Here is a 13,540-nt window from a genome sequence, read left to right on the forward strand (position 1 = left end):
TACCAACTCCAGAAGAGACGAGCTGACCTCAGAGACATCAGCCTCCTCTTTAACGTAGACGTGTTTCTGGTGACTTACTGAATAAAGAGTTTCTGATCTGCTGATTGAACACAGAGGAGCAGCTATGAGTCCATCAGCCGGTGGATTAGTCGTCTTCCTTCTCTCTGTACAAGGTACTGTACTTCTACATTTATATTGTGAGGCCGTTACACACCTCACACACACACAGGGAGCTGTGTTTTTACTTCACACACAGGTCTGATGTCATCACACACAAATAATGACTAAATGAACATTAACAAAGAAGAAATGCTCTGAATAATTTGTCTCTGTTGAACTTCCTCTAATCGTTCAGCAGCGTTTCTTTGCATTAGACCACATTTAGAGGCTGTTATTCACTCCGAGTCTCTGACGACGTTTGTTCTTCTCTTTGGAGCATTTTATTGTGTATTTGTGGTCATTTTTATTCTCTTCCTGGTTGTTCAGTGTCTCTTTGAGGGACATTTTGCAGCTTTGATCCGTGTCACAGATAATTGATTCACTGCCGGATGCTGAAAAGTCACATTCTGTGGTTTTAGACAAATAAATATTGTTTTGGAAAATTCTATTTCTTATTTTTTGTTGACTTTTGAAAGCCAGTCGAGTCTTAAAACACTTCTTATCAGTGACGTGTGATCTAATCAGCACATAAATGTCACGTTAGGGGGGAGGTGTGAAAATGTGCGTTTCCGTGCCGCCATTTTGTCAAAAATTGACCAAACATGGTCATTTCCTTGTTTTTTAGGCGTGTGTGTGTAAAATAGTAAGATGTGCCCTCACACACACTCACACACACACACACACACACACAATATATTCAATTTCAGACAAAATGGCGGCCACATTGCCTGAACAGACACACGTGTATTTTCACACTTTCCCTCCAAAGGCGCCGTTCATATTCTACTAATCTATATGTCACAGTATCGTTCCCCTCAGAGTTCTGCATTTCTCTACAGTTTCCATCTCCACTCTGCAGCAGACTGACCACAGACAGAAGAGCACAGAGCAAAGACACTCTTCTTCTCATCAACCAAACCCTTCTAATACTTCAACTTGAGCTTTTTCAGGTCCACAGGTTCAATACGTCGCTGTTCCTTCCAGCTGCAGAGTCCATGTGGACATCGTGGACTCTTTCATTACTTTCTATAAACTCAATGATTTTCATATTTCTCATCATATCTTTTCTCTTCAGTAAACTACCAATGAGAGTGTGTCCTGTGATGTTGTTCTGAGTGTGACTGTGGTTCCTGATGTGCTGTGTTACAGTGATACAGAGTCAGGATGGATTGGGAGTGAATTACCATGAGACTGACGTCTGTGCTGCAAAAGGATCAACAGTGTTTATAATCTGTGACATCACACACCCACCTGGAATAGATCCCTCTGATATAAAGGACAGATTCTGGTTCACTAAAGAGAAAGATGGTGAACCTGTGGATCTGAGAACAGACTCTGAGTATTTAGACCGTGTGATGTATGGATGTTTTGTTACGAGATGTTATCTGTCCATCACAGACGTGAGAGAGAGCGACTCAGCTGAGTACAAAATCACATTCATGACAAACAAACCAGGAGAGAAATATACTGGTTCACCTGGAGTCACTTTGTGTGTCACAGGTAACATTTTAATTCACATATTAATCATCTACAAATGTTCAACATCTAGAAAACTAGAGTATAAATGTCTTCTGTGAATGTTGACACTTTAATAAATAATATTCACAGATTCAGGTCTCCAGGTGCAGGTGAGAAGATTAAATTCTACCTGGTTGGAGCTGACGTGTCACAGCAGCTGTGTTCTGTCTGATCGTGCTGAATACGACTGGTACAAGAATGGAGAGATCATCGAGACAGGATCTTCTCTTCGAGTCTCCTCTGGTTCTACAGACAGATATTCCTGTTATTTAAGAGGATCTTCTGGTCAACGTTCTCCTGCAGTGTGTAAGTTCACTCCACTGTGTCGGCCTGTGGAGCTTCACCAACATCTCACATGGAGGCACCAGACCGCTGCATGTAAACTAGAGGCATCAAAAAGATGAAGCACAACGTTCCTCAGGAGGTGGAGCCGTGGTCCACTGACCAGAGGGTTGCTGGTTCAATCCCCGGCCCATGCAGTCTACGTGTAGAAGAGTCACTCACACACTGACACAACAATATGATTCTAATCACAGCTGTAAACACATGGAGTCTAAATGTTAAAGGAGACACAGATCTTTATTTATGTCATTCTCTTATTAATAGAAACACAAATATAAACCATCAGCAGACAGAATAATGTGATTTTCATAAAGACTCAAGTGAATTATTCCAGAACATAAGTAGAAGTGACGTGTCAGCTGGTGGAGGAAACAATCAATAACTCCTACAACAACTAGAAGTGAGAGGACAGACTCAGCTAAGGACACAAGCAGCATCTAAAGAGAAGAATGTGTGGAGATATGAACATTACAAAGGATTAAAGGCTGCTTATTGTCACTTTACACCAGCAGGAGTCTCACCTGTGACAGCTGCTGTGATGAATACTAGAGATAGTCTGAGAGAAAGACACACAAGTATTCATTCAAATGATCAACTATCTACGCTAACATCTTCTAACCTCTTAGTATGTTTATTCACGTCTCCTCCAGATGGTCCACAGCGTCCCTCTGTGTCAGTGAGTCCCTCTGCTGAGATGCTGGAGGGCGATTCAGTGACTCTGACCTGTAGCGCTGATGCTAACCCAGCAGCTAACTACACCTGGTACAAGGGGGATGGAACGTCAGACCCTCGTCTTCTCAGTGAAGAACCTCAGCTGGTCTTCAGCTCCATCCAGTCCTCTGACTTTGGATGGTATTTCTGTACCGCTGAGAACCAGCTGGGGAGGAAGACGTCTGAATTCATCCTGATCCGTGTGAAATGTGAGTGAAACAACCTTTTTAAAAGCAACATAATCACTACTGAGGTAGTGTTTTGTTATGAACTTCTATTTATTGAACTCTAACTTGTAACAATATGTTGACACGTCTCCTCCAGATGGTCCACAGCGTCCCTCTGTGTCAGTGAGTCCCTCTGCTGAGATGCTGGAGGGCGATTCAGTGACTCTGACCTGTAGCGCTGATGCTAACCCAGCAGCTAACTACACCTGGTACAAGGAGCATGAAGACTCACCACGAGCATCAGGACAGATCTTCACCATCACTGACTTCACAGCTGAACACAGTGGGAATTATTACTGTGAAGCCCAGAACGAGATGGGACGTAGTAACTCCACCTTACTTCTGATCACTGAGTCTGGTGAGTTTCTCCATGACAGGAATCGTCTGATCAACAAACAGCATCTCCTGCACGTTTATCCATGAATCAAATGCCTCTGTCACGGTGTGGTTCACTTCCTGTCTTATTTTGTAGTTTTCTGCTTCTTGTCTCCCTGGGTAACTTCACTTCCTGCCTTGTCCTGTCATCCCCTGTGATCGTCTGATTGTTTCCACCCGTGTCCAATCACCTGCACCTCCCTAGTGTATTTAAGCCGTGTGTCTCGTGTCACTTGTCGCGTCATTGTCTATTGTCCTGGATGTTCCTCGTTCCTGCCTTCCTCCCCCCCGGTACTTGTGTGTGTTTTTGCCCGTTGGCCTTTTGCTTTGTTGGAGTTTATGACTATTAAAGTCTTTTTGTTGAAGAACTCCGCATTTGAGTCCTGCCTCCCCACGCAGCCCTGATACCCTCTGATGAGGTAACGTGCTGTTTGTCTAATAACTGTGTGTCTCCAGGTGTTGATAGAACAACAATGATAATTCACATCACCAGGTGGCCTCTGCTGGTTGTGATGCTGATTCTTCAGCTTCTCTTTTGTCTGTGGACGAGGTAAAACAACTAGAACTCATCCTCACTGAGCTTTTACTTTGAAAAGGTCCATCAATCTATTTGTGTATCTGTTTGTTTTATGACTGAATGCAGGAAGAAGAAAGCTGTGAGCTCCACCACTGAACCACATGAGTCCAGAGAGGCTGTGGAGGTGAGACATTTGTCCTCAGAGACAGAACTCACCAAAGGGTCATCGTCTGTTGTTATTAAGTCATGAAGATAATTCAGAAGTAACTTCATCACTAACATCTTTCTCCTTTTGAACCACCAATATTTATTTACCACGTTTACTGCAAATGTCCTTTGAATCCAAAGAGCGATTTAAAGGACAAAGAGTCGTATTGACCATCAGCTAAGCCCCTCCCCTTGGTTACTGTTGCTAGGTCTGTCCAGCTTCAGCATCACAGCACGTAAACATGGCGGTGAAATGTCGGGATGCAAACCAGCAACGTTTACATTTCAGTCATACAGACTTTTACTAAATACGCTTGTGTCTTCACCAGAAGCACATTTAGGAAAAGATTATGAAATACTTGGTTAAGTTCAGGCGAATAAACTACCAGAGTTTAGGAATAAATATTAGTTAGCGTTAAAATAACTAATGTAAAGTACTGAAGTCACGAGACAAAGTTGTACTTGTTGTTTCACACCAGGAACAAACAAGGATCTCCTGGGTGACAGATTTATGTTTGTTACACATTAATGAGAATAATTCATATTCGACTGTCATGCTAAGCTAGCTAACGTCATTAGCATCTTACCTCGGAGCAAACAAAGGAGTTTTTATTGATCGTTGATGGATTCAGTCATCCACATGTTTAATCCATAAGTGACATCAACCCTCTAAAGGCCTCTGGTCCCTAGTTACGGTTGCTAACGTAGGAATGTACAGTGTGCGTTGGGGGAGGGGCTTAGCCGAGGGTCGGTTGTATCTGAACTGCTTCTCTGTGGCCTTTGACTCTCATCGTCTCTCCATCAGATGGACCTTCATCCTGAGTGTGAGGACCTCTCAGACATGGCAGCACAGAGAGAAGACCCAGAGGAGCAGGAGGACCGGGTGTGAAGGTCAGCCAGGTGTCAGTCTGCTGCAACTCAAAACAACTTCCTGCTTCCATTTCTGAGGAATAACTTCATGTGATCTTCTTCAGATGCAGTCAAACCAGAGGGAGACTCACCTGGACGGAGACGGGAACAAGTGGACGTATTTCATTTCAATTTATTCTCTTTGCTCTTAGATCGCTGTTTTTATTATAAATGTTTTTTTGTAATTTTCATTGTTGCTGAAACGTGTTTTTTAGATAAACGTGCCTTAAAATATCAGAAGCAGTGGCGTGTAACAGAATATTCATAGTGCTTTAATTAGACCTGTGCTGGTACATTAGGAATGAAAGACTGATCAACCATCTCATCCAGTCTTTCTTCATGGGATTAAAGGACAAAGGGCAGAAATAAAATGTATTTTAGGAGTTAAATGGTCTCAATGTTTGAAAAAGAAAACACGTAACCCAAAATGCACTGGGCCACTAAAATAAATTAACTTATACAAGTAGAGGAAAGGTTTGATTGCATTGGACTGTAAGTGTGCAGCTGATGGAAACAGTTTGTTAAACCTTTTGTTCAGACGATGAGATTTACTCCACCTGATGAAATCCACCTGTAACGCCTCTGGACTGAGTGGCGCATGTATATAAATATATATATATATATATATATATATATATATATACAGTGCAAAGTATTCACAGCGCTTCACTTTTTCCACATTTTGTTATGTTGCAGCCTTATTCCAAAATGGATTAAACTCATTATTTTCCTCAACATTCTACACACAACAACCCATAACTACAAAGTGAACACTGTTTTTTGCAAAAAAAAATGTTTGCAAGGATTCAATGAAGTGTTCTGAAAAGTGTAATAAAATGACCATTAATGGTTCTCAGGAGGCTTCTGGCTTTTCACATTTTCCGTTGTGTGTCCATCATTGTACGGCCGTGTGTGATTGGCTGCACATTCAAACGTAGCTCCTCCCATGTTGGTCGTCGTGACGTTCCTCACTCCTGAACTTTAGTCTGTCAGGAGAAAAAACCTTCTTGGGGAAGTATAGAAGAAACCCATCAAGGAAGCTTTAAGCATTATGTTTGGATGCCCTGTGTACAATAATTATGATCACACATATTATAATTCCTTCCACTACATCGGTTTACATTCCTGGCACAATAATTACAGAAAATGAATCGACATTTATTTTACATCAAGATGATCTTTACACGTTAACAGGTTTATGAACTCTTCTTTTAGCCGGAGGACGACGATAACATCAGAGCAGCTTCTTGTTCTGCAGCTCATGCACACTAATGACGTAGAGAGGAAGGAAGCTCTGCTGGGGTTGAACAGCAGCTTGTTACCAACTCCAGAAGAGACGAGCTGACCTCAGAGACATCAGCCTCCTCTTTAATGTAGACGTGTTTCTGGTGACTTACTGAATAAAGAGTTTCTGATCTGCTGATTGAGCACAGAGGAGCAGCTATGAGTCCATCAGCCGGTGGATTAGTCGTCTTCCTTCTCTCTGTACAAGGTACTGTACTTCTACATTTATATTGTGAGGCCGTTACACACCTCACACACACACAGGGAGCTGTGTTTTTGCTTCACACACAGGTCTGATGTCATCACACACAAATAATGACTAAATGAACATTAACAAAGAAGAAATGCTCTGAATAATTTGTCTCTGTTGAACTTCCTCTAATCGTTCAGCAGCGTTTCTTTGCATTAGACCACATTTAGAGGCTGTTATTCACTCCGAGTCTCTGACGACGTTTGTTCTTCTCTTTGGAGCATTTTATTGTGTATTTCTGGTCATTTTTATTCTCTTCCTGGTTGTTCAGTGTCTCTTTGAGGGACATTTTGCAGCTTTGATCCGTGTCACAGATACTTGATTCACTGCCGGATGCTGAAAAGTCACATTCTGTGGTTTTAGACAAATAAATATTGTTTTGGAAAATTCTATTTCTTATTTTTTGTTGACTTTTGAAAGCCAGTCGAGTCTTAAAACACTTCTTATCAGTGACGTGTGATCTAATCAGCACATAAATGTCACGTTAGGGGGGAGGTGTGAAAATGTGCGTTTCCGTGCCGCCATTTTGTCAAAAATTGACCAAACATGGTCATTTCCTTGTTTTTTAGGCGTGTGTGTGTAAAATAGTAAGATGTGCCCTCACACACACTCACACACACACACACACACACACAATATATTCAATTTCAGACAAAATGGCGGCCACATTGCCTGAACAGACACACGTGTATTTTCACACTTTCCCCCCAAAGGTGCCGTTCATATTCTACTAATCTATATGTCACAGTATCGTTCCCCTCAGAGTTCTGCATTTCTCTACAGTTTCCATCTCCACTCTGCAGCAGACTGACCACAGACAGAAGAGCACAGAGCAAAGACACTCTTCTTCTCATCAACCAAACCCTTCTAATACTTCAACTTGAGCTTTTTCAGGTCCACAGGTTCAATACGTCGCTGTTCCTTCCAGCTGCAGAGTCCATGTGGACATCGTGGACTCTTTCATTACTTTCTATAAACTCAATGATTTTCATATTTCTCATAATATCTTTTCTCTTCAGTAAACTACCAATGAGAGTGTGTCCTGTGATGTTGTTCTGAGTGTGACTGTGGTTCCTGATGTGCTGTGTTACAGTGATACAGAGTCAGGATGGATGGGGAGTGAATTACCGTCAGACTGACGTCTGTGCTGCAAAAGGATCAGAAGTGTTTATAACCTGTGACTACACACACCCACCTGGAATAGATCCCTCTGATATAAAGGACACATTCTGGTTCACTAAAGAGAAAGATGGTGAACCTGTGGATCTGACAACAGACTCTGAGTATTCAGGCCGTGTGACGTATGGATGTAATGGTAAGAGTTGTTATCTGTCCATCACAGACGTGAGAGAGAGCGACTCAGCTGAGTACAAACTCACATTGATGACAAACAAACCAGGAGAGAAATATACTGGTTCACCTGGAGTCACTTTGTCTGTCACAGGTAACATTTTAATTCACATATTAATCATCTACAAATGTTCAACATCTAGAAAACTAGAGTATAAATGTCTTCTGTGAATGTTGACACTGATAAATAATATTCACAGATTCAGGTCTCCAGGTGCAGGTGAGAAGATCAGATTCTACCTGGTTGGAGCTGACGTGTCACAGCAGCTGTGTTCTGTCTGATCGTGCTGAATACGTCTGGTACAAGAATGAAGAGAACATCAAGACAGGATCTTCTCTTCTAGTCTCCTCTGGTTCTACAGACAGATATTCCTGTAATTTAAGAGGATCTTCTGGTCAACGTTCTCCTGCAGTGTGTAAGTTCACTCCACTGTGTCGGCCTGTGGAGCTTCACCAACATCTCACATTGAGGCACCAGACCGCTGCATGTAAACTAGAGGCATCAAAAAGATGAAGCACAACGTTCCTCAGGAGGTGGAGCCGTGGTCCACTGACCAGAGGGTTGCTGGTTCAATCCCCGGCCCCTGCAGTCTACGTGTAGAAGAGTCACTCACACACTGACACAACAATATAATTCTAATCACAGCTGTAAACACACTGGAGTCTAAATGTTAAAGGAGACACAGATCTTTATTTATGTCATTCTCTTATTAATAGAAACACAAATATAAACCATCAGCAGACAGAATAATGTGATTTTCATAAAGACTCAAGTGAATTATTCCAGAACATAAGTAGAAGTGACGTGTCAGCTGGTGGAGGAAACAATCAATAACTCCTACAACAACTAGAAGTGAGAGGACCGACTCAGCTAAGGACACAAGCAGCATCTAAAGAGAAGAATGTGTGGAGATATGAACATTACAAAGGATTAAAGGCTGCTTATTGTCACTTTACACCAGCAGGAGTCTCACCTGTGACAGCTGCTGTGATGAATAATAGAGATAGTCTGAGAGAAAGACACACAAGTATTCATTCAAATGATCAACTATCTACGCTAACATCTTCTAACCTCTTAGTATGTTTATTCACGTCTCCTCCAGATGGTCCACAGCGTCCCTCTGTGTCAGCGAGTCCCTCTGCTGAGATGCTGGAGGGCGATTCAGTGACTCTGACCTGTAGCGCTGATGCTAACCCAGCAGCTAACTACACCTGGTACAAGGGGGATGGAACGTCAGACCCTCGTCTTCTCAGTGAAGAACCTCAGCTGGTCTTCAGCTCCATCCAGTCCTCTGACTTTGGATGGTATTTCTGTACCGCTGAGAACCAGCTGGGGAGGAAGACGTCTGAATTCATCCTGATCCGTGTGAAATGTGAGTGAAACAACCTTTTTAAAAGCAACATAATCACTACTGAGGTAGTGTTTTGTTATCAACTTCTATTTATTGAACTCTAACTTGTAACAATATGTTGACACGTCTCCTCCAGATGGTCCACAGCGTCCCTCTGTGTCAGTGAGTCCCTCTGCTGAGATGCTGGAGGGCGATTCAGTGACTCTGACCTGTAGCGCTGATGCTAACCCAGCAGCTAGCTACACCTGGTACAAGGAGCATGAAGACTCACCACGAGCATCAGGACAGATCTTCACCATCACTGACTTCACAGCTGAACACAGTGGGAATTATTACTGTGAAGCCCAGAACGAGATGGGACGTAGTAACTCCACCTTACTTCTGATTACTGAGTCTGGTGAGTTTCTCCATGACAGGAATCGTCTGATCAACAAACAGCATCTCCTGCACGTTTATCCATGAATCAAGTCCTTCTGATGAGGTAACGTGCTGTTTGTCTAATAACTGTGTGTCTCCAGGTGTTGATGGAACAACAAGGATAATTCACATCACCAGGTGGCCTCTGCTGGTTGTGATGCTGATTCTTCTGCTTGTCTTTTGTCTGTGGACGAGGTAAAGCAACTAGAACTCATCCTCACTGAGCTTTTACTTTGAAAAGGTCCATCAATCTATTTGTGTATCTGTTTGTTTTATGACTGAATGCAGGAAGAAGAAAGCTGTGAGCTCCACCACTGAACCACATGAGTCCAGAGAGGCTGTGGAGGTGAGACATTTGTCCTCAGAGACAGAACTCACCAAAGGGTCATCGTCTGTTGTTATTAAGTCATGAAGATAATTCAGAAGTAACTTCATCACTAACATCTTTCTCCTTTTGAACCACCAATATTTATTTACCACGTTTAAATGCAAATGTCCTTTGAATCCAAAGAGCCATTTAAAGGACAAAGAGTCGTATTGACCATCAGCTAAGCCCCTCCCCTTGGTTACTGTTGCTAGGTCTGTCCAGCTTCAGCATCACAGCACGTAAACATGGCGGTGAAATGTCAGGATGCAAACCAGCAACGTTTACATTTCAGTCATACAGACTTTTACTAAATACGCTTGTGTCTTCACCAGATGATGAAATACTTGGTTAAGTTCAGGCGACAAAACTACCAGAGTTTAGGAATAAATATTAGTTAGCGTTAAAATAACTCATTTAAAGTACTGAAGTCACGAGACAAAGTTGTACTTGTTGTTTCACACCAGGAACAAACAAGGATCTCCTGGGTGACAGATTTATGTTTGTTACACATTAATGAGAATAATTCATATTCGACTGTCATGCTAAGCTAGCTAACGTCGTTAGCATCTTACCTCGGAGCAAACAAAGGAGTTTTTATTGATCGTTGATGGATTCAGTCTTCCACATGTTTAATCCATAAGTGACATCAACCCTCTAAAGGCCTCTGGTCCCTAGTTACGGTTGCTAACGTAGGAATGTACAGTGTGCGTTGGGGGAGGGGCTTAGCCGAGGGTCGGTTGTATCTGAACTGCTTCTCTGAGGCCTTTGACTCTCATCGTCTCTCCATCAGATGGACCTTCATCCTGAGTGTGAGGACCTCTCAGACATGGCAGCACAGAGAGAAGACCCAGAGGAGCAGGAGGACCGGGTGTGAAGGTCAGCCAGGTGTCAGTCTGCTGCAACTCAAAACAACTTCCTGCTTCCATTTCTGAGGAATAACTTCATGTGATCTTCTTCAGATGCAGTGAAACCAGAGGGAGACTCACCTGGACGGAGACGGGAACAAGTGGACGTATTTCATTTCAATTTATTCTCTTGAATTGGTTTTTATTATAAATGTTTTTTTGTTGTTTCATTGATGCTGAAATGTGTTTTATACATAAACTTATGATAAATATCAGAAGCAGTGGCGTGTAGCAGAATATTCATAGTGCTTTAATTATACCTGTGCTGGTACATTACTTGTGTGCTTGATTCAAATGTAATGCAATAAATTGCCTTTAAGAAACACTGATCACCATCTCATCAGAGATTTACTCCACCTGATAAAATCCACCTGTAACGTCTCTGGACAGAGTAGAGCGTGAAGTCAACTAAGGACTTTTTCTATGAGGGCCTTTTGTTTACACGCATATATATGCGTATATACACGTATATATATATGCGTGCTCACCGGGCAAAATGTAAAAAGCCATGAGTTTAAAGTGTAATGTAAGTCGCTTTGGATAAAAGCGTCAGCTAAATGTAATGTAATATATATTAATATATGTATATAATACAAATAATTATATATTAAATTCCATAAAGATTCATAGTACAAGATGTTAATACAATAATCTTTATAAAGTCACAGTATTGAATGAGAATGTGTAAGTAAAAAGTGTAAAATATCACATCATAGTACAAAGTATATACCGTAGTCAGTAGAAGGGACAAAATATAAAAAAATTCAATAATCCATAGTTGGAAAAAAGTGATCAAACGTCGGCGCTGCTGCTGCTGCAACGGTTAAATAATGAAATAGTGCTTTACTTACGGTTGCATGAAGCTTTTTGATCCATTCGGCTTCCCGTACGTCTCCGGCGCCTGAAAACATTTTAAAAGCATCCGTTTGTTGTTCGACAAACGCTGAAGGAAGAAGAGAAAAGAACTTCACAGCTCGGCACGACTTCAGCGCATCATTCTTCATATTAAAACTGCCTTTATTAATTTATTCTCTATTAAAATAAAATCAGAACACAGCAGAAGAAGCAAAAGTAAACAGTAGATTGTGGAATGTACTTCAGTAAAGAAAATAAAAAGCTCCAGCTGGTCCAACATGGGGGGCTTTATTACAACCAGTCAAATAAAGCACCGCTTTTATATATTCATATATATATAAAGATATTTATATATTTATATATAGATTTCATATACACCTTCAGGCAATGACTAGAGGATTCTTTACAGAATCAAGTTTCTTGTGGTTCTCTTAATTTACAGGTAAACTTAGTTTCTGGATATTTAAACCACAGAAGAAATCAAGGCAACTTTCTTTTGCCTTGTTCAATAAGTACAAAACTGGCACCGAGGACGACCATTTTTATACACAGTAAAAATGCAATAAAATTAAATTACATACAGAGGAGACCAAAGTTCTGTAAACCTTTCCCCGTTACAGCAAACCTCAAACAAATAAAAACTAATTCAAATCAGTATAAAACACACAAATAAAAACAAAAAAAATGCTATTTTTTTGCCCTTTGAAAGAAATGTGCTATAGCTTGTACGACTTTTCTGCTCGTCTTCTTTAGTGGTCGGGGGGGTCGGGGGGTCCGAATGTCTACAGAGCGGAACGACACGGCGAGCTGAAGAACCAACCGACTGAACATCAGCAGGAGGACAGCAGCACACAAACAGCAGAAGAAGAATTCTCTGATCTTCTGAAGAGGAAGAAATAAAGAAAATTGTTTTTGCTAAAGATCTCATGGCGGCTGTGAGTTGATGATGTCATGAAGAGGGCGGGCCCTTAACGGACAGTTTGGTAACTATGGCGATGGTGGCTTCCACCGTCCTGTACAGCATGTCCAGCATGTCAGGTGGGGGGGTGGAGCTTGGGATCGCCTGCGAGGAGGAGGCGTGGCCACTGCAGCCCTCTGGCTCCTCCCCCACCAGCCCGGAAGCCGATGGGAAGGCAGAGTCCTCTGAGAGGGGCGGGGCCGACATGTTGCTGGTCTTAGATCCCGCCTCTTTCTCATCCTTCACCTCCTCTGACGGGGTGACCGTCACCTCACCCCTCCTCCCCTCCTGCAGCTCCTCCTCCCCACCTGCCATCGCGTGCCCCAACGGCTCAGGCTCCTCCCCCTGCGCAAAGCCCTCGCCCGCCTCCTGCAGCAGGGAAGACGAGGAGGAGAACGAGGAGGAGGAGGAGGAAGACGCCTCCATTTTCTCCTCTTTCGGGGAGGAGTCCAGGTGTTGGGCGGGGGTGGGGTCAGGAGAGGGCGGGTCCTGCTCGGTTCCCGGGTCGATCAGCGAGGAGGAGTCTCGCGTCTCCGTGTCGGAGGTGCTGGCGGGCGTCAGCGCCTCCTGGTGGTCGGCCTTCGGCTCGCAGCAGGGCGGGAGGGACGAAGCCGAGGAGGAAGAGGTGGAGGCCACGCAGAGCGCCGCCGACGCTGCCTCGCCGGCTCTGTCGTCGTCACTGCTCACCCGCCGCCGCTTCACCGGGGTCGCCCCTTCATCCTCAGCTGACACACACACAAAGTTATCGTAACACCGTTAGCAGTGAAAAGCAGGGTTAGGGGTTAAACTATGATGTCATCAAAATGAATATGAATATTACGCCACGTTTTCTACTTT

General features: G+C 42.9%; 3 protein-coding genes across 12 annotated transcripts in view; 2 read left to right on the top strand and 1 right to left on the bottom strand.

The window, feature by feature from the left end:
* On the top strand, window positions 1-5,263 carry LOC120825729 (cell adhesion molecule CEACAM5-like). Of its 2 annotated transcripts, none has more exons than XM_078079730.1 (9): window positions 1-173; window positions 1,309-1,659; window positions 1,774-1,983; window positions 2,670-2,939; window positions 3,055-3,315; window positions 3,789-3,882; window positions 3,976-4,033; window positions 4,862-4,947; window positions 5,031-5,252. In XM_078079730.1, the coding sequence occupies exons 1-8, from the start codon at window positions 125-127 to the stop codon at window positions 4,943-4,945; spliced, it is 1,377 nt and encodes a 458-aa protein (XP_077935856.1). In that variant the 5' UTR covers window positions 1-124; the 3' UTR covers window positions 4,946-4,947; window positions 5,031-5,252. The 2 variants fall into 2 exon arrangements, with proteins under 2 accessions (XP_077935856.1, XP_077935857.1); XM_078079731.1 differs by having other exon boundaries at window positions 11-173; window positions 1,768-1,983; window positions 5,031-5,263.
* A 1,012-nt stretch (window positions 5,264-6,275) lies between these two features.
* Window positions 6,276-11,219, top strand: LOC120824736 (cell adhesion molecule CEACAM6-like). Of its 4 annotated transcripts, none has more exons than XM_078079725.1 (9): window positions 6,293-6,457; window positions 7,593-7,943; window positions 8,056-8,265; window positions 8,953-9,222; window positions 9,338-9,598; window positions 9,720-9,813; window positions 9,907-9,964; window positions 10,776-10,861; window positions 10,945-11,219. In XM_078079725.1, the coding sequence occupies exons 1-8, from the start codon at window positions 6,409-6,411 to the stop codon at window positions 10,857-10,859; spliced, it is 1,377 nt and encodes a 458-aa protein (XP_077935851.1). In that variant the 5' UTR covers window positions 6,293-6,408; the 3' UTR covers window positions 10,860-10,861; window positions 10,945-11,219. The 4 variants fall into 4 exon arrangements, with proteins under 4 accessions (XP_077935853.1, XP_077935851.1, XP_077935850.1 ...); XM_078079724.1 differs by having other exon boundaries at window positions 6,296-6,457; window positions 8,050-8,265; XM_078079727.1 differs by lacking the exon at window positions 8,953-9,222 and having other exon boundaries at window positions 6,276-6,457.
* A 670-nt stretch (window positions 11,220-11,889) lies between these two features.
* Window positions 11,890-13,540, bottom strand: part of usp34 (ubiquitin specific peptidase 34) — a 35,364-nt gene continuing 33,713 nt past the window's right edge. For all 6 annotated transcript variants that reach the window (XM_040185744.2, XM_040185746.2, XM_040185741.2 and 3 more), the window contains exon 77: window positions 11,890-13,428. In XM_040185744.2, coding sequence (XP_040041678.2) covers window positions 12,695-13,428 — 734 coding nt within the window. In that variant the 3' untranslated portion in view covers window positions 11,890-12,694. The remainder of the gene's footprint in view (window positions 13,429-13,540) is intronic.

This window comes from Gasterosteus aculeatus, chromosome 9, assembly GCF_964276395.1.
Source record: "Gasterosteus aculeatus chromosome 9, fGasAcu3.hap1.1, whole genome shotgun sequence".
In the NCBI taxonomy this organism is placed as follows: domain Eukaryota; kingdom Metazoa; phylum Chordata; class Actinopteri; order Perciformes; family Gasterosteidae; genus Gasterosteus; species Gasterosteus aculeatus.

Excerpts from the sequence above, each read along its gene's own strand:
- LOC120825729 (XM_078079731.1), top strand. The coding sequence starts at position 125 with ATGAGTCCATCAGCCGGTGGATTAGTCGTCTTCCTTCTCTCTGTACAA. Across the intron at positions 1,984-2,669 it reads TCAACGTTCTCCTGCAGTGT|ATGGTCCACAGCGTCCCTCT; the intron begins GTAAGTTCACTC and ends CGTCTCCTCCAG. Across the intron at positions 2,940-3,054 it reads CATCCTGATCCGTGTGAAAT|ATGGTCCACAGCGTCCCTCT; the intron begins GTGAGTGAAACA and ends CGTCTCCTCCAG.
- LOC120824736 (XM_078079724.1), top strand. The coding sequence starts at position 6,409 with ATGAGTCCATCAGCCGGTGGATTAGTCGTCTTCCTTCTCTCTGTACAA. Across the intron at positions 7,944-8,049 it reads AGTCACTTTGTCTGTCACAG|ATTCAGGTCTCCAGGTGCAG; the intron begins GTAACATTTTAA and ends TAATATTCACAG. Across the intron at positions 9,814-9,906 it reads GTCTTTTGTCTGTGGACGAG|GAAGAAGAAAGCTGTGAGCT; the intron begins GTAAAGCAACTA and ends GACTGAATGCAG.